The following is a 26,500-nucleotide window of genomic DNA, read 5'->3' on the forward strand; positions in this document are numbered from 1 at the left end:
CAACAACAACAAAAAGGGGGATGGGGTGTGATGCAATGCAGGTGAGATAAGTTGAGAAATTTATTTTAAAATATAGCGTATTTTTTTTTTAAATTTTCGTTGGTGGAACAAGGGACTATTTGACCGTAGGTTTAAGCGCGTTTTAATTTATTTGGTGTACTAAATTTCCTGGGTCTGTTTCTTTTAAATTATTTTGCGTTTCCACTTATAACTGAGAATATATGAACGTGTTTAATTAAGTGTCCTTTTCATTTGATCCTTGTTGTTGGTATGAGTACCTAGTACTAAATATGAGTATTGATTTTGAAGACCACTTCACGTTAAGTTAGGAATATAATGTTTGCAATTAGTGCTTGAGGGAAAATCTTGCATGCGTCCCGAATAAACTGGAGGTTGGTTCACGGCTTATCATTATATCTAGGTTATATCCCAGGACAGTCTTATATGTAAAGTACCTAATAAGGGCATTAATGCTGCATTCAGCACTCGTTTAACCGAACTTGGGACCGACAGGAATGATTTTAAGGGTGTTTATAAAGTGATGTTCCTTTGGGTAATCATAAATTCCCTGATACCCCAACTTTTGGGTTACTTGTTTTTAAATAACCAGAGGTCATAGAAAAACTGGATTTTCGTCTTTTCGTAAAAACAAAAAAAGTCTGTTTAGATAAATGGAACACCTTCAATTACTTTTGACGGCTTATCCAGGTCACGCACCATTTCTGTAGCGCTGGCAGGATGAAATTTTCAAATTAAGTTATTCGTCGGATGTATTTGATCGCGCTGCAAATTCCATATTCGCCGTTTGATCTTCCATATCATAGCATCGTTTAAACAACAAAGGTTTGAAAGTTTTCCTTTTGAGAGACTTCAAATCCTCAATATGCCTCAGCTTAAAGAGGAAGCTTGTTATATAAGAGCTGTGTATTTAAAAGCTCCGGAAAAACGCGTCTCTACCAACTGGAAACCATCTGCATATACGCGTACAATATTCGAGTATGTATAGTTGCACTCACATATACAGTGTTAGAAAGATTCCAGTGAATTAACACCAACATCTTAAATTTAGGACTAGTGAAAGACAAATTTCCTCTACTTCTCTCTCTCCCGACATCAAAGCGTGCACCCCAACGTCACTGGGGGGTGCTGACCGCATAATGGTGACTGAGAAAAAAGAGAAATATTGAGGTTATAGAGTCATTTTGTTTTTGCCTTGTATCGCTCGCACCTGACTCTTCTTCGAGGGTCGGTCTCGCCGTGTCTTCTCAGTCTATCAGAGAAACCTTATATAACCCATGAGCAGCGCGGTGGTATCCTCTCCTCCACACGCTGCCCCACACAAATAATACCTCAGCCGTCTGTGGTTAGTCTTTTCTCCAAAGTCTAGACTTAAAGAGAGTACGTATAGGCCTAATTTCAAGGCCTTGGTTGTCTGGTTGCGATGTCTCCCGAGCTTGTTATGACGCATCCTATACTTACAGGTCTAGGTACATATTATTAAATACAGATGTTGTCAGTCTTGATATTATGTATTCTAATTTTATTACCGTTGTAGGTGATTAGTTGTTGGATTATATTGTTCTGCCTTATAATTTCAGTTTGGTGGCTATAAAGCTGTTTTTCAAATGGTGTTTATTTACTGTTGATTTGCGAGATTTCAATAGAAGAAGCAATAACTAAATCTACTACTGGAACTAGAGCGCACAGTTCTGTTTAGAACGATCCCCGCTGTTCAACGATGTAAAACTTCTCCCCCCTCTCTCTCTCTCTCTCTCTCTCTCTCTCTCTCTCTCTCGAAAGACCGATTCGCGTACTGATTTCTAGTTGACCTGGATCTGGATAAGATTTCTGTCAGTTACCTATTTGCACACAATAAAGATTTAAAAAACGCACTTACGTATATATGTATATATATATTTTTTTATAATTCCCTTTTCAGCTTGTATCCTCCTCAGTTATAAGCTAGATGAGGACATAAAGTTGCCAATCTGATCAGCTTTTGCATGGAAAAAATTAAGATGAAAATTGAAATTAAGTGAATAAAATTAAAAATAGAAAAATTAATTAAAACATTGTTTCGTTAAACATTATTTCACTACAGTAATCATGACATGACTGAAGTTATTATAAATTTGTTTTTATATTTCAGGAGTGAACATTTTCCACACGAATAGTAACAATGAAGACCAGAAATCTTGGACTATGTAGTACTACCTGGATCATCATCCATCATGTTAAGAGAAACGGGATTTCAGCTGAGCAGTATTCAAATACAGGCAAATGCAAAAAAACTTATTTTGTATGTTAAAAGGTCAGTGAATACCTTTCAGTACAGTAGATGTTGTATTAATCCGTACAAATAGCTTGTGATACGTCTGTGAGATATAGTACTACAGAACTGTGCCTACGTATTGAGTAAGTAGAGGCAAGCAGTAAAACTGTAATGTAGTTGCACTACCTAATACCAGTCCTATTTTGTGATTGTTGTTTTCTCTTCCCCCAGTCACTGAATAGAGGCCAGTGGGATTAGAGCAGGGGTTCTCAAAGTGGTCAATATCGACCACAGGGGTCAATAGGATCATCCAAGGGGTCCATGAATTAGTCAGGGGGTAAAAAGGGGGTCGATGAATAACTTGAGTCAGGGGGTCAAAAGGGGGTCGACGAATAACTTGAGTCAGGGGGTCAAAAGGGGGTCGATGAATAACTACCGTGTCGGAGAATTAAATACATATACTCGTACATCTAAAGTTCCAAACAGATTTTCTTACTAGGTGTTACTTTTTTTATCATACTGAATGTCAAGTACTAAACTAATACTACTCTGATTGATTCTGATTGTTTCTTTTTAAATACTAGTCTAGGGGGTCGATAGAAAATTAGAGACTTCATAAGGGGGTCAGGGAGTTAAAAAGCTTGAGAACCCCTGGATTAGAGAGAGAGAGAGAGAGAGAGAGAGAGAGAGAGAGAGAGAGAGAGAGAGAGAGAGAGAGAGAATTAGAACGGTTCAGTAGAAAACTTGTGAGTTTTGACGAGGTGGGTAAGACTGTCAGGAGGAAGAGATCCATTGTTTAGTCAGCCAACTCCATAAGTTTCTTCGCATCTTCTCAATGCGTGCTGCACAGGGGTTCTTGGTTACGGACGGTGCAGCATGCACACTTTAGGCAATATTATTAAAAATTCTCTAAGTTTTTGTGCAGCTGTGTTGCTAAATAATGGTTTTTAGGCAAAACAGTTTTGGAGGTTTTCAGATTATCGTTGGCCCCTTATTGCTTTGGGTCGTCACATAGTTTTTTTAATCCATTCCTTCCAGTCTTTGTCATAGTTCCCAAACTAATTTTTAACCTCCAGATCTCACTTCATATATGAAGCTATCCCATCGAGTTTAGACTTGTGAATTACTGGTTTAGTGTGTTGCATGTCCTGTGGCCAGGGATCAAGGACCCCCGGTTAATATGGATTGTAAACCAAGAAAAGGTCATTATGATTTTGGGTCTTGGATGCATTTCATCAGTGTGGAATGTGGGCCATCTGTCCTTCCTTCTCAAGGAAACTGCCTAAAATCTTTATCAGCGATTTTAACAAGTGTGTGTGTGTAGGACGGGTGCTTAGCCTTCAACTTCACCAGAAAACCAGAGAGAGGGCGTTATGATCATATGTGCATCATTTTGTTAGTGAGTAGTATTTAAATGGAAAGGAAATACCAGAGAGAACAGGCAGTCTCAAGGTGAGCTTCACTCCACTTTACAAAATGGTGTCCAACAAAGTGGTAGTGTGGAAAGATATAGTTGGATAGTATTTGGGAAAAAAAATAAGAACAGTTGTATATTAAATGTTAGAGATGTTTGGAATAATTATAGAAAGTAGAGCAAGTGGCTATTGCCAAAAATAACCTACGTGACCCAGTTTGATTAAATTGATATGGGATGGACTTTTTTTTTTTTTTATTCGGAATAAACTCATCTGGCTAACCATATAAAAGTTGATCTGATTGAACTGTTTAAAGAGTAGTTTCCACAAGCAAAAACAATTTTACACTACCCAAGCACACACACAACTTTGTTTCATAAAGTATCTTCATTTTGTAACTCGGGGAAGCTGTGTATACTTTGATGCAGTAATGTTTTGCAGTCACACAGTTCACCTTCAATTATCATCTTTCATCCTAACCTTCAGTCTCAGTCCTATTTAGAACCCCTGTACGTATACTTTTGTTTGGCATTTTAACTTGGATAGATGCTGGTCACAGTAATACCTCGACATACAAGCATTCCGAGATACGAGCCAGCATCCGAGCAAAATTTTGCATTGAGATACGAGCACGCTTATAGATGCTACTGCTGGATGCCTAAGCGCTCAGGACCACTCTAAGCCCGCTTCACTCGCTCACGTGGTCGTCGACTTCCTTACACATCTCCTGAGCATCTCCCGTGTTGTGTTTGCGTTATTTACGTGATTTTCACTGTTTTGGTGAACATTCTTTGTAATAAGTGATGGGTTCTAAGAAAGCGAGTCTTAAGGCTGTCAGTGAGAAGAAAAAAACGCATGATGACGATGAAGATGAAGCATGAAATTGTCGAGAAACATGAGCGTGGTGTCCGCATGAGTGAGTTGGCATGTGATTACGAGCAGAGTATACATCGACGATATGTACAATCCTCAAACAGAAGGATGCTATCAAGAGCACAAAGGCTTCCAAAGGCACAACTATCATATCTAAGTTACGGACAAATATAAATGGCGAGATAGAGAGGCTTCTGTTGCTGTGGATTAAGGAGCAGCAGTGAGCAGGAGATAACATTACTAAGACAATCATTATATCACAGTAATCATTTATTATATTTTGTGTGTGTACAGTATGTCTATACAGTATAGCAATTAAAAATGACAAGAAGAAAATCTCTCCCACGAAGGAAGAGTAGAAACTCTACGATGCTCCCTCTTACTATAAAATAACCTCCACTGCTCTCTAGGCCACGCACGACATCTGTGTAGGGATTTTTTATGGTACAAACGTTAGAACAACACATACTATAAGTTCTGTGAGGATCTGTCGCTGAAGAAGCCAAAAAAACAAAAACACGGGAAACCTTGAGTACCTGGGCACACAATTGTTGAGGCCAAGAAGGAGCAGAAGTAGCCATAATAAAAGCACACACACAGAAACAAGCAAAAACGGGCAATGAACCAGGTAAAAGGCCATGAGAAATCAACCACAACTATCGCTTAACGTTAAGAAAAAGACTGAACACTTTAGCATGGGTGTGCGGTCCTTGACCACTTTCCACCCGATATACGCACACATTGCCAGATCTCACAAGATTCCTTGCTTTATCATCTGCGATTTAACCGGATCCAGCTAGGCGCTAGAAATTATTCTATTGTTAAGACCGAAGGATTGTTCGTATATGAACAAACATGTTTTTTTTCATTGCTATTATTATTGATTTGGGTGTTTTTAGAGGGCTGGAACAGATTAAATATTTGTCATTTATTTTATATGGGAAAAATTGAATTGAGATACGACCAAATTGACTTACGAGCTCGGTCAAAGAACGAACTATACTCGTATCTCAAGGTATTACTACTGTTATGCTTGCATTTCTAGCTCATCTCTCTGTGAATTACACTATGTATGGATAACAGTTAGATACTGTAATTAGTACATACACTCATTGTGAATTGAGGGACCTTGGCTTGGTTAATTTCTTCATTGTAATGAGGTTTATGATTCCACAACATTGGGTTTTGCCTTCTAATACCTCCCACTTAGTACTATGTCTATTTGACTACCGGTGTTTCAGAAGGATGCACTTGTTCTCTCACTCCAATTGGCCTTAGGCTTATTGTCTAGGAGGCAAAGAATTGACAGCAACTGGATGAAGGTGTTGCACAGAATTGTTATTTATGGATGATCTAACCAGTTAAAGAAAATTAAAAGGCCTTTCATGAGACAGTTTGTTAAACCAAAACTTTCGAAAAATCTAGATTGCAGCATGAATTAAAAGCCCAAAATCACACAAGTTGGCTATCTCATATCATATTATCCTTGTCCTCTCCACATTTCCCAGCCTTTGGGTCATTTAAGAGGGGTGGGCTTGTGGACTTTTCTCTTTGGGGTTATCCTTTGGAATTTCTCAAAAGCATTCCTTCTCCTGCAGGAGACACCAATCTTTGTTTCCTTTTTGGGACTGAAGTACTACTTGGTGAAGATTGTTGGTTTTCTCTACGTTTGTTACAAACTATCAACTATGCTCTCATGGCCGGATTGAATTGCTTTCTTCTTTTCTTGTGTTGTCTTCCAAGGATTCATTCCCCTTTTTTATTTCAGATTTCACCTGTGGATTACTCTGGCTCTCCCATTATACTTACATGATACTTTTTGGAATGTTTGGACAGTAGCAAAGTATGTATTCTCTTTTGGTTTTCCTTACTCTTTGCATTGGTATGATGAAAGCAGTCATATCAATGGTTGCTTGTACCCCTACAATACTTGCCTGATTTGGTTTTTCAGATTTTTGGAAGCTGTTAAGGTTTCCAGTCAGCTGTAGGGTACACCGAGCTTTTTTCTTACTGGGGTTTGGCTTTGGCTAAGAGGCTTGCCATTTGGGTTCCTACTTAAGGATTGCAAGCCTTTTTTCTATGGTTGGACTGATCCAATTTCGATGATCCCATTTAAGGGAGTACCTTAGTCATCCTGCCTCACTCATGCACTGTAGGCATTACTTAGGTTTCTTTGCAGTACCCGTTTGGTTCTTAGCTGCAATCCCTTTTATTCCTTATATTGTACCCCTGTTCATATGCTCTTCCTTCCAACTTACATTCCACCCTCTCCTAACGCTTATTTTGTAATGCAACTCAAGAGGTTTTCCTCCTGTTGCACCTTTAAAAACGTTTACTCTCAATTTCCAATTTGGTGTTGAATGACCTTATAGGTCCCAGTGCTTGGCCCTCCATTTCATTCTAAGACCAACATAATTCCTGAGAGGGTATTTGTCTACAGACATGGTGCCAGTCAACTTGCTGAATGGTTTCCAGCGCAGTTGATGTTGCTGCACTTCTTGTTAGTCACACACACCTTAACTTCCTCAATAACAAGCATCAGTGATTGATGGTACAATTACTGCAGCAGTAAATAATTGCAAGGCTCAAATGAAACACTTGAGTATTTACCTCGACATATTTAATGCATAGCAGACCATTCAATTACATATACAGCACATATTACAATATATAAAAAATTTTGGCAGCACAATGATCAGGAATATAATAGTAATAAAGAGATCAAGTCTATATTTCACTTAATTGTGAGTTCTGCATAACAACACATTACAATTCTTAGACAAGTCATTGTAGCATTTAGACTAAGATAATCATTATATAAAACTAATAAAAGGAGATAGAAAGTTCTGTTTCCTTATATTCTGGAATATGTTTTATTTGTTTTCTTATATAATTCTCTATATGTTTATGTAGGTGTATGTATAAAAAATTGCATTGCTACTTCATGAACCTGTCGTCACCATCACTCTTAATTCTATTAAAAATGACTAGCAACTTACGCCGTGGGCGTCATTCACACAGTGTATACACATTCTTCACCCCTATGCCATTTTAGCTTAAGGTTACTGTACAAAGAGAATTTAGGAAAAATTCACTCAGTAAACCTATGTTAATGACCCCTAAAGACACATGGGCAACCCATGTGTCAATGCTACACATTACTGTGTAGTACTTAAAAGCTACACTGATTTCCTATATTCCTCCATATAGGAATAGTCTCTGTACAATCAGAAAAGCCCTCTTTGAAATATAAAGAGGTCTACCTGTATTTATGTGAATATTTCTGGGGTCATGCCATATATTGATATACCCAGTTTAGACTATTGCGGAGTGTGTAATAGTGGATGCCAATTTAAGAAGTGCCAATCATTAACTAATAATTATAACCAATTAGATTTCTTTCTAATCAAGGAGGGTTAGATATGGACTTGCAAAAACCAATTCAAATGCAGACTTTTCAATCACGCTACTGCTGATGCCCCTAATTATCTTTGAAGCCTAAACATCTTCAGGTTTCTGTTCTTGTCCAGGGCCTAACCTCCCAAATTGACACACAACTTGACAATTACAAGTTAACACTCCGAGGGGGGATATATAGAGAGGCAGGATATGTTAGCAGCAAACTGAACACTGTTTTAATTGGAGGATACACTAATAAGGAAAGACAGAAGGCTGCTAAGGGCACTTGGGCAAGGTCACTTATAACATTTAGAATAAGCTATGATAAGAGGATGATTAACAATAAACATATAATAACATATAATACATTCACTAACACTGGTAAAATGTAAGTCATCCATGCCCTGCCTCCCTAATATTGAGATGAGCATATCATGACATCCAGGAGATTCAGTAGGTCTCTATAGATATCACAAGTGTCTCAGTATTACATGGGGATAAATATAAACATACCACAAACAGGCAGGTGGCTAACACAATCATCCCCAGGCATACCCAATTATTCACTTCATTCAGGCAGGAATATGATCAGGCGTACTCCACCATTCATACGGATCTAGGTATAACCACACTTTTTATATTTGCTTTTTTTTTTAAATTTTCTAACATCACAAGCACCGACTATCACGTGATGACTAATGACAGAGTGCACAGTACTGATGTTAGAGCCATACATTAGGCATGCAGGAAAATGCAGTGCTGCCAAGGATTTTATTTTTAACCAAAATTTATGCTTTTGTCAAGTTCATGATTTAATTTTAAGAATTTTATTCAAATGTTGAATAATATTGTACAAAAATCCTTAGCAACAATGAGCTAACAGTCAGCACACCTTCTACAGATGGTTAGTGGGCTGATTGGGTCTAAATGCTGGTCTAGCCACTCTCCTTAACAATGATGTGCTGTAGGAATCAACCCTCCAGTAATGCTCCGAGAAGACAACTGCTCTCGGGAAGAGAAACAATATTACCAAAGCACTACCTTAGGATCAAGAATGCTAGAGACATCATCTCAATTACATGGGGCCAGAGAAAGAGCCAAATTGGGAAAAAATTACTTGCAAGAAGCTAAAGCTCTGGCCACCAAAGGAAATTTTTACAAGAGTCCAAATCAAGAGGTCAACATCAGGTGAGTCTCAGCCAGCTTGTTAAGGCCAGTCTTGGCAAGCTTACCCAGCCAGCCAGAGATTGTAGGATCACCATGAGTGTGGATATACAGTCACAATCAGGAATAAACAGAGTCCATAACATGAGCCTTTTGAGATTGCCTTAAATTCTAATTTGTCAGTAGCAAAATAAATACCTGCTATATATATAAAAAAATTTTAGCATGCAGCAGATTAAAATATGAAGACTTTCATCACAAGTAAACGCCACAAGAACGTACCAAAAAGGGATATTCACAAACGAATGGCATTATGAACGCTGGACAAGAGAAATGAGACATGAAACAAAATAGCATTTTTTCTTAGTTTTCTCTCAGAAGGCTCATGGTAGCTTATGGGTTAAGTCTCAAATCAAGTGGAATTCTTGAATGGAATTATTATGGTTATTATCTCCAAGTACAGAGTGGAAACAAGATAAATCCGGTAAGTCATGTCTGGATACATCTTGGCTTCATAGATGCACAGGGGCTGACTATTCTGCGCTGACTCATTCAAAACTTTCTTATAACCTACACAGTTTCTTTAAAGAACTCCTAATGTTATGCTTCCTCTAAAGCTCAAGACTCCAGGATAACTAAAACATGTAAAAAAAATTTTTTTCTTTTTTTTCTATTTTTTCGTAACTAAAATGTTTGGAGTCTAAAAGCTGATTAACCCTTCACATTTAAATATTTGAAGAGTATCCAGATTCTGACAGGATGCTTGATGTCATAGGAAGGTCGGCTTCAGATAATGTGTCAACTGAAGCAGCTAGTTGGCGAAGTTGTGCAAGGTCTGTAGAAGCGCAGGAGTCCAGCTCTGCTTGCATTTCATCACGAATTTTAATGAGAACGCGGCGTACATCTCTTGTTTGGGGAGCTAACCTCACAGCTTCATTCACATCTTCAAGGGCTTCTTGTAAACGCCTGGAAGGTGAAAGTAAGTGCAATTTTAATAGCCAGTTATTGGCAGACTCATTTCCTTATTAAAATAAGCATTACTACAAGCATACAAAATAGTTAGTGATATTGTAACTGGAAATAAAAGTAATTGGGAAATTAATACGTACATGTATTGAGATAAAATACTGCACTTAAAAACTTTCTTTGCCTTGGTGCTAAAAGTCAATGAACCTACCAAATTTAACAACATCCTTTGCATGATAATTAATATTCTAAAACATAAATATTCCTTATAAAGTTAATTAGTGAAAAATATGGCTATAGCCAGCATATATATCAAGGTCAGAATCATCCACACTGCTTTCTACCTGAATTCTCCCATTTCCATTTATTTTTTATAAAGAATGGATAGTGTAAAAAAAAATATCTCCCTTTGTTTACATAAATCTGTGTATTTATATTTTCTTCCTGTTACTCAGTACTGTATAGTAACTGTTTATATTATATACATATATGAACTATTTAGAAAAATTTTGCTCTTAGCTTACGATAGTCCCTGGCAGCATTTTCACAGTCCACATGCCCTTGCTAATCCCTTGACTTTTTGCAATTTAGGAATTTCCAGCATTCTTTCTCTCAAAGTGCTTTCAACTGATGCCTGGTTTGACTTTTATACCAAATCCAGTAGGCCTAACTCTTTTTAGATTTAATTTATGGTTGACATTACTTAGGCTGCTGTAAGTGTAGATTCCCATTGTAGTAGTGAGAGTACAGTAGACCCACGTATTTGCGTTCTCCAGATTTGTGGACTCGCATATTTGCGGATTTCTCTCGGGAACATTTACCCGCATCATTCACGGAAAATTCGCCTATTCGCGGTATTTTTCGATGAGAAATATCCACAAATTCCTTTTTTTTCTTTTTTCTTTTTTTATCAATTTCATCATAAAACAGTTTTATCACAAAAAGTGCATATTATTAAAATAACCAGGTATAAAATTTTGAAGTGGGTTTTTTCTTGAGTTTTAACTAACAAAATAAGAGGTTTTAAGCATTTTTACAGGGATTCCAACTATTTGCGGGTTCTAACTATTCACGGGGGCGTCTGGTACGCATCCCCTGCGAATACAGGGACCACTGTATATGTAACTTTGATTATTCAGCATTTTTTTTTTTTTACATCATTACACTTGTATACTTGTGTGGTCCCACTCGGTCACTTGGGACCCTCAGGGCATCTCTTCAAAACAAAAATCCATGTGATGCAATAGAGCTCCAGTACTCCTAATTCAAGCAATATTTATGGATTTTTCAGAAGCTACTTTAGGACATTGTTAGAACTGTAATTACCAGCAATGTCGTAATTACCAACAAATGTCCGACATTGCAAGTTCCCAATCATATGTATTGAACGTTCTTTCTAATTTGTATATAGTATTGTTAACCATTTGTCAGGTGTGAGACAACACTTTTCACTTTACTATATAGAGATCTCTGTTTCTCCCCAATGTCAAATGTTACTTTTATGCTCATAAAAGTTTTTAACCTGTCAGGGATTTTGTGCTGGCCAGCACCAGCCCATCCAGTGACAACACCACAGCAGCAGCATGCATCCATCTGCCACCCTTCACAACCCAGAGGCCTGGTTCTAAGGATTGGAAGCCATCTCCAGGTACAAGAAAATCTCTTCCACCCACAAAGCTGACACCATTCTTGAGTTCCTGCCAGACAACATCTTTGAATAGATCGTGTAATGGCTTGCTGACCAAAAGGCCACCGTCTCCTAGGAAGTGCTGATGGATCAACTAAGGCAGCAATAGTAGACCCGCATCATTCATTAGCTAGTTACCGCCCAGAGACTATGTTAGACCTAGTGAGAGGGGTCCTACCCACAAAATTATCCTGCTAAACAGTCATGGCCATCCCCAACACATCAACCATGGACATCGAAGTCCTGAAAATGGCAGATTCTGTCCACAAGTCTACTGCGCCTACACAACAACCATAGCAACAACAGACCGACGCAGGTACGGAAAGTGATCCAGAGGACCCGCTGCCCCCATACACTGCCACAGGAGCTTCAGGTGGAAAAACAAAATGCTGCCCCCATACACTGCCACAGGAGCTTCAGGTGGAAAAACAAAATGAAGTACAAGCCCTAAACAGAAGTATGTCCCCAAGTGCTTTTATTTCTTTCACTGGAGGTTCAAGAATGATGCCTGAAAATGCAAAAATGACTGCTGCATGTCAAAACACATGTTAAAGGGTTGCAGCAGCGACCCAACAACCAAAACTTATCTGGTGGGCAGACCAGTTGCCTTGTAGGAGAAACTGTGCCTGCTTAAAAGTTGCCAATTTTATGGCGGTAGACAAGCGCCATAAAACCAGATTGTCATTAAGCAAGTCTGCCGATAACTGGGGACTGCCTGTATGGAGTTTCTGGCTGACACCAGCACATGAAAGTTATTCGTGCCAGCAAACCTCAGTGGTGCATCTTGTGGGGAATGAAGGCAGCCTTCAAAAAGTGGTCAAGAGAATGCCTCCCGTGCCAAACATCAAAAGTAACGACACACAGAAATGGGGATAGGAGAGTTCCAGACAACACAGTGATGATTGACCCACATCTACATTGACATCATGGAACCCCTTCCCCCCCACCCTCTGTTGGGTACACGTATCTCTTCACTATCATCAACTGGAATACTAGATGGCCAGAAGTTGTGAGAGAGCACTAAAGGGTTGGGTCAGCAGGCATGGAGTATACAACAATGCACAAAGAGCGACAGAGGAGCCAACTTCACCTTCGCCTTATGGAGCTCCGACAGAGCCCATGACTCTTCCAGATGTCCGTAAAGCACTGGAAAACACCGTGCCGGCGAAGATAGCAAATGACAGAAGGAAAGAAAATGTCCCTGAAGAACTCAAAAGACAAAGTATCTGTTCATAAGAATAGATTCATATAAGACAACCCCACTTCTCCAGCCTACTTACAGATCCAGCACTCCTGATTCATGCATTTTTCAGAAGCTACTTTGTAACTTTGTTAGAACAGTAATTAATAGCACATGTAAGTCATGACATTGCAAGCTTTCCAACCATATGTATTGAAACTCTAATTTGTATTTAAATTGTTAACCATTTTTCAGTGCGAGGAAACACAGCTTGATGTATTGATGTAAATATATATGTCTGTCTGTATCTCTCCCTGATGTCAAAAGCTAGTGGAATGCTTGCACAAGTTCTTGACCTGCGAGGGATTGAGAGTCATTAAATCAGAATACATCTTGACTCTGCCTCATACTCTCCACCTCTATAGTTATAACTAATTTAATGTGAGGGTTGTTACTTTTCTTAAGTGGGGAAGATTGGAAGAAATTTGGAGTTCTGAAAACATAGAACAACTATAATCAGAAAACATGCAAAACAGAAATATGGAGAGGGGGGTTGTTTTATAATGTACTGAAACTATTTAAATACAATTAAAAAAAATATTTAAATACAACAGACAGGAATGTTGTAGTTGAAAATTATTGGCAAGAGGGGTTGTTTTAGAATGAACTGCAACAACACTTCTGTCTATTGTATTTAAATGTACGTAGTTCAAAATTATTGGCAGTCTATTGTATTCAAATGTTGTACATGGTTCAAAATTATTGGCAATGTCCCTTTTCACTATAAGGTTTCTTGACCCCTTCACGATTCAATTAATCCTCAATTCAGAAGGATTTCTTACAGTTAGTGAACTATCTCTGAACAGAGGAGCTTTATAATGAAAGAAAAAACCTCACCTTTACTAACTGTATTTTGTAAATTGCTGATTAAGCTATTGGTCATAACCTTCTGTTAATTTCTTTGACTTGTTTGCTTCATAAGACATAAACTGCCAATTATCAGAGCTACTTTGTTAAATGGTATATTTCCTTATAAAATTTTCTAATTACTCATCTTGTTACACAATTTTAAAAAGAAAGCACACTTACTTAGCTTCCCTCTTGGCTCTTGCACGAGCATAATATGCTTCGTACGAGTCGCTTTTCATCTCCAAAGCATTATCAGCTAGCTGTATTGCTTCATCAATCTCCTGCAAACGTTAATATGATTATTTTATATGGAAGTTTAGTTTTCATTGAACCCATTCCTCTTATAATAAAAGATTTAAGCCATATTAATATAAAAAATACATACAGTGTATCTGTAGTGCATTGTAATTCAATGCTATAACTGCATGTATTTACTAATACTTAAATAAAGCATCTAGCTTGACCCCAGAAACTGCTAAAAAAATACAGTGATCAATAGACTTACGTTCATCTTTCTTTTGCAGCGTGAGAGATTAAGAGTAAGATGTAATCGGAGATGAGAGAAGGTTGAAGTGTGTTCTCCTTGGTCCCCAGTGGGTAGCTTACGTAAAGCATAGGAGAACCGGTGGGCAGCTTCTTTTAAACGACCTTTCCTACACAAAGCCACTCCATCTTCTTGCAGTTTGTTTAGCAGCATTATTCTATTGAAGATATAAGAAAAATCAGTTGTCTTTGACACCTACTTGTGCACAGTAATCATTGTAGGCAATGCCATTAAAAATCATAATAGTTTTTCCCATTTCAGTATTTTATGACTAAACTGAAAATAAAAAAAACTTCATGACTTGATAAATCAACTAGTGTGTATGAATTTACATATACATACTGTTCAACATAAAGATGCTTAGAATTACTGTGCATGAAAGCTAAAATTCCAATAAATACTCAATACTTACAGAATATTAGGCTTGCCAGCTGCCATTGCCCATGTAGCAGGACCCAGCTTTGCACCGCGTCGCAAGAAACACTGCACGGCTGCGGCATTGCGGGCACTGATAGCACGGTCAAGAGGTCTCATTCCATTTATATCAACATGTTCCACTAATGAACCTCTGTCAAGTAAAAATTGTACAACAATTGGGTCACCCTGATAGGCAGCTAGGTCAAGTGGTGTTCTTCCAGTCTTGTCAGCATGATTTAGGTCTGCATTACAATCTGCCAGATACTGGACAGCATGCACATGACCCCGAAGGCAAGCCCAACCCAAAGGAGTGAGACCTTCCCTATCTGTTCTTGAGATTGAGGCACCTCGTGAGATTAGCAGCTCCATTAGGCCTAAGTGTCCTTCTGCTGCAGCTACCATGAGAGGTGTTCGGCCAGAAGCATCAGGACTCTCAACGACGACTCCTTGGCTTAGTAGCAATTTGGCGACCTCATAATGTCCATTCTTTACAGCACAAGTGAGAGGTGAGGCACCTCTAGAATTTGTTCTTGTTATACTAGCTCCTGCTCGTAATAAAGCTGCAACTAATGCTGTGTGGCCTGCTCCTGCAGCAACAGTTAATGCTGTCTCGCCTGTAATTGTATCTTCACCGTCAACACTAACTTCTGCCATGTCTAATAAAAATTCAACCACCTGGAAAATAAACCAATAAGATTATAACAAATTTATAATATTTAGGAATTCAATTGTAAGCACAGTAATACTCAACCTGTTTGGGAAATTCAATGAATACTCGAACTAAACATTGTCATTAACTAAATTACCATTCACTCAGAAATCTAATTTAATATGAGCAGCAATAAAATTAATGCCTCACCCAAAATACTTTAAAATTCCCCTCATGATTTTGCACTTACATTACTATGTCCATTAGAAGCAGCAGCAACAAGAGACTGGTGCGCCTGATTCCTGAGTAAGTCATGTGGTCCTGGCCAGTCACATGAAAGGAGATAGCCTACTGCATTCAAATGACCTGCAGCAGCTGCTTGAACCATAGGTGTTTGATTCTGCTTATCCTTCATAGTCAATGATGCATTTGCCTGAACAAGGAGTCTCACCACATCACAATGGCCACGTGCAGCAGCAAGTCCAAGTGCTGTTACTCCCTCACTGTTAGTTTGATTAACATCAGCACCAAATTCTATTAAAAGTGCAACCATTTCTGTGTGACCTTGGTGAGCACATACTCCTAGGATTGGAGAGTTATGGAGATGTTCACTTGGATAATCTGGAGAGGCACCAGCAAGAAGCAACAACCTCGAGACCTGGTGAAAGATGACTGGTCAAGACTTATACTCTTAAGTGGATTTAATATGCAGTTTACTATACATACTGTACAACAAAATATACAAAACAGAATTCAAACTGAAAACATTTGAAGCCTTTTGGTATAAATGTATATGAAAAATATTAATCTAATTGACCTTCTAGATTATAAACACTTGATACTCCTCAACATTAAAGCCGACTTAATTCAAACTTGCAAGTTTATGATGGATCATTTCATATAAAATCATAAAATGCACAATATATTTTGCAATGCAAATATTAAGCTATTATTTAGCTGTGAAACTTAAAACTGTACAGTAGTGCAATAAAACATTAAACTTACCTTGGTATTGGGGCTGTATAAGTTCCGTGTACATGCTAGTGCCTGTGATACATTATGAGATGACTGTGCAAGCCAGAGTGCTTGGAGGTCACGTGGAGACAGTGGAAGGGCACGTGCCATGTTCTTATAGACATGAGCCTTCAAAATGTGATGACCAAGTTCTAAGGAGGCTTCAGCATCCAAAGGCCACTCCAGTCTTGACATTCTTAAAGCTAAATTTGCATGACCTGCTCTTGTGTCACAGACAAATTTGGCTGATTCCCCTTCAGCACGCCGTGCAAGCCATTCTCTAAGTGCAGGATGGAAAAGCATGTATGTATCATCCAATCTTTTGACTAAAAATGAATTTAGGATCTTGAAACTACTGAGAAATTCATCCCAAGATAGGAATTTATATAAGAGGCCTGCATTAACTGAGTGATATATATCAGGCAAAGTAAGAGGATTTAAAGATGCTAATACCACATTTAAAATTGGCTCGACCTTTTCAAAACTGCGCACACTGGGAAACCTCAGGTTGAAAAGCAAAAGGAAGATCTCATTCAATGACTGAGGTAGAACTTTAAAAGATCCTGATTTCATAACAAGATGACCTCTTTCAATGAGATCCAGAATGAGCTTGATGTAAAGCATTGAACCTCTGCTCTGGGCGACCACGTGTTGGGTGAAGCGATGCTGGGAGGAACCACCTTCTATTTTCCCTTGTGTTACTGTGATATTTGACCTTATGGTGGGTGAATGCATACAACGAAAACCTACATAATCACACAGATCTCTTGTTGCCATGTCTGCAGCAGGATCTGCACGCTGATCTGGGTCAAGGGAGATGTGGTGGAAAGGTAGGAGTTGTGTCAAGTCTGCTAGCTGCGTTCGAACGCTCACCACCAGCTTTACAAAAGCAGGTAGTTTTACAGCATGGCGAGCTAAAAATGATGCAAGTGTGTCAGCATGATCTGGTCGATGATACTCTGCCTCACAGAGTCCATCTACTACAATTAGTAGAGGATCTGGTCCAATTTTTCCTAAACGTCGAAGATTGTGCAAAGGTTCTAGTATGCCTTTCACCATGGCTAATGATGGGTCACTAATGCAAGCTGGAAGTGCTAACAGAGCCTGAGTTTGGGGCTCTGCCAACAGTAGATCACGATAAGCATGAAGCTGTGGTGCTTGACACAACTGTGCTGCAATGGAGTGCACAAAATCAGGAACGAGGCAAGTGACTGAATTTTCTGCCTGACAGAAGTGATAGGCTACAACTCTAGAAGCCAGGGATTTCACACCTTCGGGGATCAAGCTGATGCGACTGTATGTAGATCCACCATTCTTGCTGTATGGGTCTAAAAATAAACAAAGTTATTAATACTAATCGGCCTTAGAAAACATATATAGAAACATATAACCAAAGGTAACATCCATGTCTTTGGTAAAGGAATGGACGCTGAAAATATTCATGTACTGTACATATCTAATCAACACCAATGTTCATCCTTTATCTACAGTATTGGCAGGTCCACCTTTTGCAAGGTAGCTTAAATAATTTATTTTCCAAAATATCATAGTATTTCTGTAGTTTTGCAGGGAGATGCTAGAGTATTTATAGAATGATGTGGACTAATTTCATTATAATAAAATGAAACAAAAATATTCCTCAACTGTAAGCCTGCACTAACAAGTTGAAATATACAGTATAAAAAAACTTTTTACCTTGATATATGGATTCATCTCTCTTTCGGCCAAAGCAACTGTACTCTACCAACTGCAAAATAGCTGCAGTTTTACCAGCTCCTACATTTCCTGTGATAATTATACCACGATTTGTAGGAACTTCAGAAGTAATGTGAGCTTCTATCTCACGATAGAGCCAGGCACGGCCAACAAAGAGAGGATCAGGGTCTTGCTGTGGTACTTCAAAGAACAACGGTCGTAAGCTCAGCTGGGCGCCTCGGTAACTGGCAAACCGCACTGGAAAAAATTTTTTGTCTACTTACTAAGACAACACACTGTAGCTTCATTATGATAATATAATAACTTACTAATTTATTTCCAAAATTTATTCCCTAAATTAAACCACTTGGGCACAGTGAATATTTTACTATAGGTATCATCTGCCATTAATGTCCTTTGGTTTTCTCAAGGGTGTTCATATAAAATTAATTATACTAATACTACTCCTTGCTAAATGGAAATTCTATGTATGATACCCTCTTTATACGAGACATTACTTGGAACCTACCTTTGGGATCTATCGGGCCTTTCACGTGCGCATTACGAGCTGAGCGTCGGACAGAGGACCGCCGTCTTCCAAACAGACTCAGTTCCTCCACTTGGCCAGGCTGTGATGCTAACACCACATGCATAAAGTTAGTCTCAAACAACATACCATAAAAACAAGCTTAAATTACAAGGCGAATTCACACAAAAATGCATCATTCTTTCTCTTTAAATGTTTAGAACTACGTACAGTCATATGATAATACATTATTAAGGGAATAACTTTTGTCCTTACTGTTCATGAAATTTTGACTAGTGTGGCTCACCAAATGCACCTTTCAATAATGGTTTCAACAAATAAACAAGGATGGAATTGACAAGCAGCCCTCATTTATATAAATCAAATGCATGAGTGAGCCAACAGCCAGTATGAGATGAAAAATATTTTAATTCAATGAAAATGTAGTAATAACTGTTCATTTACCAAGTCGGTTAAAGTTAAGAGGAGTTTTAGAACAAGATTCCAGAAAATTAGGCTCTGACTAGATACAAGAAAATAGATGAGTATCAGAGAAAGGATAATGCAGTAGAGATTATAGAGCTTCAGGCATGTACAAAAAGCTCAAATAGCATAAGGTTATGCAAAATAAGGCCATATATATATAGAGACTAATCATAGAGGAGGAAAGCTGAACTCCTAATGTCAAGCAGAAAGGCACAATGTGTTTAATAAACTTTGCTAAATTTCCAAATAAAACAATTCCAGCACAAAATTTCCAAACTTGTAAACTGTAATGTTCTTGAACACCTTGATGACTATTTTCTGGTGTTTTCAATATTTAACACTGAACTTTATGACTAACTTTGTGTCCTTCCCCCTTGTACGTACTTCATAATCAAACTCAGGAAATAATTCTACTAGAAACTTTACAAATGACATAATGTTAGAGGGTGAGCTGTTTGCTTCTTTGAGTTCATGTTCTGATAGATCTCCGAACTACTCTGTGACAGCTTTTGTCCCCAAGTGTACCTCTTGGTTGTAAAGTAGGGATACCTAATAAATTTTGGTCAGTAGTCAATGTAGCCAATAGCTAAGCCAGTCATTCAGTTTTAGTTAATTGGAATGTTAAATAAATATATATAAATATATATATATATATGTGTATAAAAATAGAGCTGCAATGCACTTTAGGATCCATCCATGCTACTTCCATGAAGTAACAAAGCTGCTTAAGATTATGATTGATCTTTAATTATTAAAAGGTGAAGTATAATTTTGTAGAATCACGTTAATGATTGTATTAAACTTCAAGACAGCCTGTAGCTTTATGCAAATCATCAAAAAGCATTTGGTAATTCAGGCAGATAACCTTTGGAGGAGATAAAGCAGTCAATAGATATGTACTGTTTGATTCTAAGGGTTAATAATAATTATTGTCAACAGATGGACATTAATAAAATATTATTTATACATCAATAATGAATGTTTTATCTCCTCCACAAAGAAGGCAATTTATACAAACCCTCTACAAATAAATCCCACAAATAAAACATGAGGAATTTTACACTGAAAAATAGATGTCTACAAGGCAAAATTAAAATAAAAACAGCAAGCACGCAATGTACAGGCACAAAGGTACTTACTTGTGACTGAGTGCCTGCGAGGTGTAGTAGTGGGGGAGGCTGAAGCATTAGAAGAGCCAGCACCATGAGACATGAGTGAATTCATGCTTTCCACTGATGGGTCTCGAGCACCTGGGAGTCTTAGGTCAGCCTCAGAGGAGCCTGTTGGAATGGGTTCATGCTATAAGTCACAGGCGTGAGGTTTTACTTGGCACAAACCATGTAATATTTAGGTTTATAAATGCTAGTACGTAATTACATTTGCAACACAATTGCTAATTAACTTATTTCTCCTTTAATGAACTTGATAAAATGCATTATCTGCCTTTCTCCAAATATATAACTTTACATCCATTCCTTGTGAATGACAATTTTATTTCATAAAGAGCACTAACATAAATAAAATATTAATACTCTATCACTAAAAACAGTAATGATTCTGGATAAGGTGGAGGCTACTTATCTGCATTGTGGAAAACAGATATTTAATGACCAACAGAAGCACTGTATATAATATTTTCATTCCAGGGCAGTTTCATAGTCATACATCATAGGGAAAAACTAAGAAGCGCAATTCTGTAAATTACTTGTTTGCCAACATGTATGTGGTATGTTGATGGAAAAATCTTATTCGTGATATTAAATGACTAATTACACTGCAAAATGGTTAATAATATTGTATTTTAAAGAAGTTGAGCAGCAGTCAGTCAGTGTCAGTACGTATATAAGTACATAGTAGTACTGTGTTTAGCTCTTAGCATAAGTTTACAACAATTTAGCTGGTTAAAATTAGTGAGTAGCACAGAAAGAGGTAAAGATACAGTACAGTACTCTTTTAATTTTTAGTGGAATACTCTCACATGAGGAAAAACAAGCTTATTTTGACTTAGAGTACTGTATTCTAGTAGCAACATTTTATTGCAGTAATTCTACCACTCCCAAACTGGCATTAATACACTATGACTGACAGAATTGGTTCTGCTCTAAATTTACGATAATTTACAAGGAATCTGACTTATGTTTAAAGGGTACAAAAGGTGTCTTACCATTTAAGGTGGAAACTGGACTTGTATTATTTGAAGCCGTGGTGTTGACCTCTGATGAAGCAGAGAGAGAACTGAAGGATGTATGGGAAGAGGCAGCTCGAGGCTGACGTGCCGCTGAAGACGGAGGTGCTGCACCTTCGCCAAGGAGGAGACCGAGTCGCATATAAAGATCACTTCCATCCTTAGCTTCAGCACCGCCGCCACCTCCACTGGCAGCCTCTGTCTCTCCTTCACACTCATCATCTAAAAGGTAGATAACAATGAGGAAATGTGCACATAATCAATTGCTGTTAAGACTACTGTAAGTTATAAAAAAAACTAAATATATTAAAATTATCATGGAAATATTGACATATGAGAGTCAAAGGATACCGAAGCACTTAACTTAATTCTGCAAAGCTAATTTTGGGAAAAGTGCTACAAAGGGATGTGAAAACTTAACAGATACTTTGATAGGGAAGAGAACACTGAAGAAAAGCATACAAACAGGATGAGAATACTGATGAGGAATCTCCTAAACCAAAGCCTCGATCTTAAAAAGGAAAAACAGCAATGGGTTTAGGATATGAGCTTTAAAAATCATGAAGCATTTTCTGAAATACCATTCCCTTCCTTATGCATTCTGATGAGAAAGCTGTGTCAAAAAGCACTTTAAGGGCTTTCAGAATAAAAATTTTGATAACCTTCTAGGATATCACTGGAAAGACTATTGACACAAACCACGGTTACCATGACAATATACAAATTTTTGCTCCCAAAATTTCAAGAGCTGTTTATTAAACCAGACTACTGCATTTTTATCTTGCATCCAGGCATGTTAATAAGTGAAAAACAAACCTTGTATTTACAGTTTAAATGTGTGCATTTGTGTAATGTGCAGTAATATGTTGGCATGCAAAAGTTTACATCAGTGAAAAATATGTATTGAGGGGTTGCAAGTAAATAATCAAAACTACCATCTGATTCCCTGGATTGTGAATTATTTTTCATGGACAGCTAATGAATATAACAGAAATGTCACTGAATGAATGTACACAACTGTTATAGTTAAAGCTGCCATACAAACTAAAAGAACAGTATGAACATAAATATTACAAATTATTTAGAGAAACCTTGAGTACAACTTACTCAAGAATACTATTAGTGTGTATGCTAAACTTCACACACACACACATATGGAATACACATTACTCTGAAGTACACAGCAGCTTTGACTACTTGACATGAATGCAAGCAACAGTAACTACCACAGATAAATGCAAGGAATGAATGAAATGATCTAATTAAGAAAGCAAGTTAACTGTCTAATCAAAAAAGCTTATGAGCTCTCTTTCATTTGCAACTGAGCACATCATGGACTGTCTGTCCTTACAACCAACTGCTAACACCTGAATATCCTGCTCTAAAAAGAATGCAGCTATACAGACAGATGAAAGGTAAGTTGGCAGATAACACCATGATAAGCTTTGCTACAAATGGTAAGACCAGGAGACAATGCTTTTAAAATGCTCCTTTTACAGGCCCAAGCTAGAGAAGAATTGGAGGATAGATCGTGCTTTATAATAAGCCTTTAAAAAATTAAAACAGCTTCTTGAATTAGAAATAGCTCTTCTACAAAGTCATGCATGATTAAGTACCTATACTCCAGAGGGATTTTATCCTGCGAGCAAGACTGATATTTTTCGAGCTCTTCTTGTCCGACGATGAGAGCAGAGCTACGTAAAGGGAGAGAAAAAAGTGGAGGAAAATAGGTGGTTAGTTAAATATTTTCATTATTACAGGATTCATTAACTTAGGGCAGTCTACAGCTATGGAGGAGGATATTTTTTGTATCCGGGTTGTTTTTGGAGAATACTTTGCCTGAGGCAAATTGATGTCAAGCAGAAATGCTTGATTTTCTTCATGTCGACTCAACCTTACTGCCAGTTATTAGTATGTTTTTTTTGTTGTTGTTGTTGTTGTACGGTGAACACAAGGACAATTGCACAAAAGACGTCACAAGATTCATTTTATCTAAAATGTTAAATCCTAAAGGCCTCTACAACTGCCTTGTTTTTTGGTCATAACTACAAATTTGTTAAATGAAAGACAGGTATTCTATATAATAATGTACAGTCCAATCAGACAAACATCAATACAAGTCATTCTTCCTTTCGAATACTAAGATCTTGACACCTGTCAGTAATTTGTCTTTTCTTTATCTGGCCAAAAGAGAGGGTTAGTTTTTTTTTGAAATGTTACAATGTAAAGAAGTTTCCTTCACCAAAGTATGCAGTGAAAAATGTCTAATATTTGGGAAACAATTCAAATTATGGTTTTTGTCTGAGGATTTCAAATCTACATTACCCTGGGAACTTCTTAGAGAGATTCTATGGTAATTCAGAATTGGCACTTTCATTCACATTTCAGATGAACATATGGTAGCTAACAAAAATTAAGTCCCTAAATAAACCTAAAACAATGTACAAACAGCCCATAAAATTTCCAAAATTTGATTCAGATAGCTCAACATTCTACAAGCTAAAACAAACTACTAAAACGAAGCCCTTCAACTGCTTTATATAAAAAAATTTCCATATGCAACCATTTTTGTTATTAAAATCACCTTTTCAACACATGCTCTACTATCCATACCCATATCCACATACAATATTTTTTTCCCAGCTCATCTTTAAATACAAATTTCATGTTCTACATCTTAAGCAATCATGAGTTCAAACTGAATCTGGACTTGAGGTATCATTGTAAGTTACCCTCTTATATTTGTGCAATGACTAAAATGAAAAATATTAGCATTATTTAGAGACTCTGCCAGTAAACTAAACATAAATTTACTGAGAATTTTCTTTCACCCAAACCTAACAATCCAGATCCAGGACCAAGGACAATAGAATCTTCCAAAAGCTGTCTATTCCTTGGATATATTAGTAAAGGAGCCTCTGCTTTTTCCCATTCCGGCTACCTGTTAGGTGGTGTGCTGAGTCCACGTTGACGGTGTTAGGCCTTGGGGACCTTCTGGACCAAGGAGAGAGAGGGGGTATGCGAGGGCTGAAACCCCCTCGTCGGCGGGCACTGGAAGGCGTCCCTCCAACACCTGTACATAAGCACCCAAAACCATATAGCAACTGAAGCCACTGGGAAAATGCCCTCACCCTAATCTTCCTTGAGGGGGGACTTGAATAAGTTGTTTTAGTTCTATCAAATGAGGCTGGTGGGTGTTAAAACTCACAATCAACATTAAACCAATGAATGTTATTCACTTATTGCCGTAAGATCGTTATATCACATATATCAAAGCAATGTTTTGTAAAAATGCTTGGACATGACATACTATAATTAATCACCTTGGACATTTCAAGCACTCAATGATCATTCAGTGATGGGCTTTCAAATACTGCTAGTTAATCCAGTCCCCAAAACAAGCAATTTAGTCGTATGTAATCATAGGAGAAGGCATCTTTTTCATGATCATAAGATGAAGTTGAAAAAGCCAGTGCATGTAAGCATTAACCCTCAAAATAGTTGGATGAACATAAGGAGGTGAAAGCAGGAGGCTCTAGGCACCAGCATGGGTTGATTTGTTTTAATTTGTAATTAAAGATCAAATACTTCTCCATGCTGATAGGACAACAAAGTTAAGATACCCATTTAGTTATACGTACTTCACTGAACATTGGAAATCACTTCCCATTCTCAATAGTAAGCCAATAAAGAACTAAGCAATATTAATCGACAAGAAATTCAAGTATTAACTTCCAAATGTTTATTACATTTTCCTCTGATTTTTCGATGACAATAGGTGTGTTATGGATGAGGCGGATTACAGAGAGCTGAGAACTGAGGTTAACTGGGATAAGAGAGATTCTGCAGACTTACTTTTCGGTGGAGCAGGCGAGGGAATGAAACGGGAGGAGGAAGAGGAATAGGTGGGTGGTGTGCCATAGGGTGTCTCCTTCCCAGGGACACCAAGGGGCGCATAAATGTTTTGTGCAGGTGTCATGATTCCCTGTGGAGCGGATGAGGCATAGAGGGGACTCATGGTTCCTCGACGAGGGGAAACTGAACGGGATGGGGAAGGCCGCTCTGGAGGGAGTCCTGGGTCAACTCCACCTTTGAAGTAGGATGTGAAGGTGCCTAAAGAAAGGATTAATGCAAAGGGGAAATGTAGGTTAAATGGGGAAGGGAAATGTCAAAACAAGAAGCAATTTTTCCTTAGCATGGTGTCCTTCCACTGCTTGTGACATACAACATGGTTACCATAACAAGATTTTATTGCAATCTTTATGTGTGTTTGTGTAGTACTACAAAGGCACTGCTTTATTTAGCAGAGTCATATTTCTGCTAATGTTTATTACAAAAGTCAAACAACAGAGTTGCGAATCAAAGACAATCTATTTACTACAAAGCATATAAATACAACTAATCATATCACAACTATTCTATAGAAAATTATATTTCAAACCTTAAAGAGTCCTAGTATAAAAACATCAACTACTACCATACTTCAGTCATTGAAGGAAATACAAGTGAAATAATAATTTACAAAACAAATCACTGAAAATGACTGTACACTGCATGGTATATTTCCTCCAACCTGAATTTTAATCACCTAATTTCATGCAAGGTCACTGTTAAGGAACCTGAATCTACCTAACTGGAAGATGTCAGCCAATGCACTACACAAAATAGTATATCTAGTCTAGGTTAAGCAGCACCCACCATTTGTGAGGAGTTTGGATCGTCCCTGGCCTCCTGCTGGCGACAACGACGTCCGAGACTGTGAATGTTGTATCTTTTTCGGAGGTGCTGTAAAGAAAATTGCTGACATTAGAACAACGAGAGAGAGAGAGAGAGAGAGAGAGAGAGAGAGAGAGAGAGAGAGAGAGAGAGAGAGAGAGAGAGAATCTGCTTCTTTTTGGTTATAACTACATCAAATGCATAACTACACCAAATGACATAAGACCAGATTATCCTTAAATGAGAGAAACAACAGTTTAAAATTCTTCTATTCCGTCACAAGCCAAATGGTACCGTACGCATCTTGGGCACAAAGTAAGGTGAAAAAACTTAATGAACAAATACTTGATGCAAAAAAAGAGAGACAAAGAATTTGAAGCCAATTCAATCAACCTGTTTCTCT

General features: G+C 37.8%; 1 protein-coding gene and 1 long non-coding RNA gene across 14 annotated transcripts in view; one reads left to right on the forward strand and one right to left on the reverse strand.

Annotated features, from left to right (window-relative positions):
* The window catches only part of LOC135203119 (uncharacterized), a 71,948-nt gene extending 58,595 nt beyond the window's left edge, over positions 1-13,353 (forward strand). For 3 of the 4 annotated variants that reach the window (XR_010311867.1, XR_010311866.1, XR_010311865.1), the window contains exons 2-4: positions 2,150-2,311; positions 11,619-12,149; positions 12,197-13,353. This is a non-coding gene — a long non-coding RNA (uncharacterized LOC135203119). Of the gene's footprint in view, positions 1-2,149; positions 2,312-9,966; positions 10,103-11,618; positions 12,150-12,196 lie in introns of those variants that run through there. The other variant, XR_010311864.1, reaches the window with a different exon arrangement.
* Positions 7,164-26,500, reverse strand: part of LOC135203117 (protein TANC2-like) — a 561,962-nt gene continuing 542,625 nt past the window's right edge. For 4 of the 10 annotated variants that reach the window (XM_064232750.1, XM_064232752.1, XM_064232756.1 and 1 more), the window contains exons 3-16: positions 26,080-26,166; positions 25,237-25,494; positions 24,323-24,454; positions 22,998-23,075; positions 21,361-21,603; positions 20,336-20,476; positions 18,714-18,821; positions 18,185-18,442; positions 16,481-17,817; positions 15,726-16,133; positions 14,822-15,501; positions 14,371-14,566; positions 14,046-14,146; positions 7,164-10,089 (exon numbers count right to left, since the gene is read on the reverse strand). In XM_064232750.1, the coding sequence (XP_064088820.1) occupies positions 9,849-10,089; positions 14,046-14,146; positions 14,371-14,566; positions 14,822-15,501; positions 15,726-16,133; positions 16,481-17,817; positions 18,185-18,442; positions 18,714-18,821; positions 20,336-20,476; positions 21,361-21,603; positions 22,998-23,075; positions 24,323-24,454; positions 25,237-25,494; positions 26,080-26,166 (4,268 nt within the window). In that variant the 3' untranslated portion in view covers positions 7,164-9,848. The remainder of the gene's footprint in view (positions 10,090-14,045; positions 14,147-14,370; positions 14,567-14,821; positions 15,502-15,725; positions 16,134-16,480; positions 17,818-18,184; positions 18,443-18,713; positions 18,822-20,335; positions 20,477-21,360; positions 21,604-22,997; positions 23,076-24,322; positions 24,455-25,236; positions 25,495-26,079; positions 26,167-26,500) is intronic. The other 6 variants (XM_064232759.1, XM_064232757.1, XM_064232751.1 and 3 more) reach the window with 6 other exon arrangements.

The sequence above is a fragment of the Macrobrachium nipponense genome, chromosome 33 (assembly GCF_015104395.2).
Source record: "Macrobrachium nipponense isolate FS-2020 chromosome 33, ASM1510439v2, whole genome shotgun sequence".
NCBI lineage: Eukaryota > Metazoa > Arthropoda > Malacostraca > Decapoda > Palaemonidae > Macrobrachium > Macrobrachium nipponense.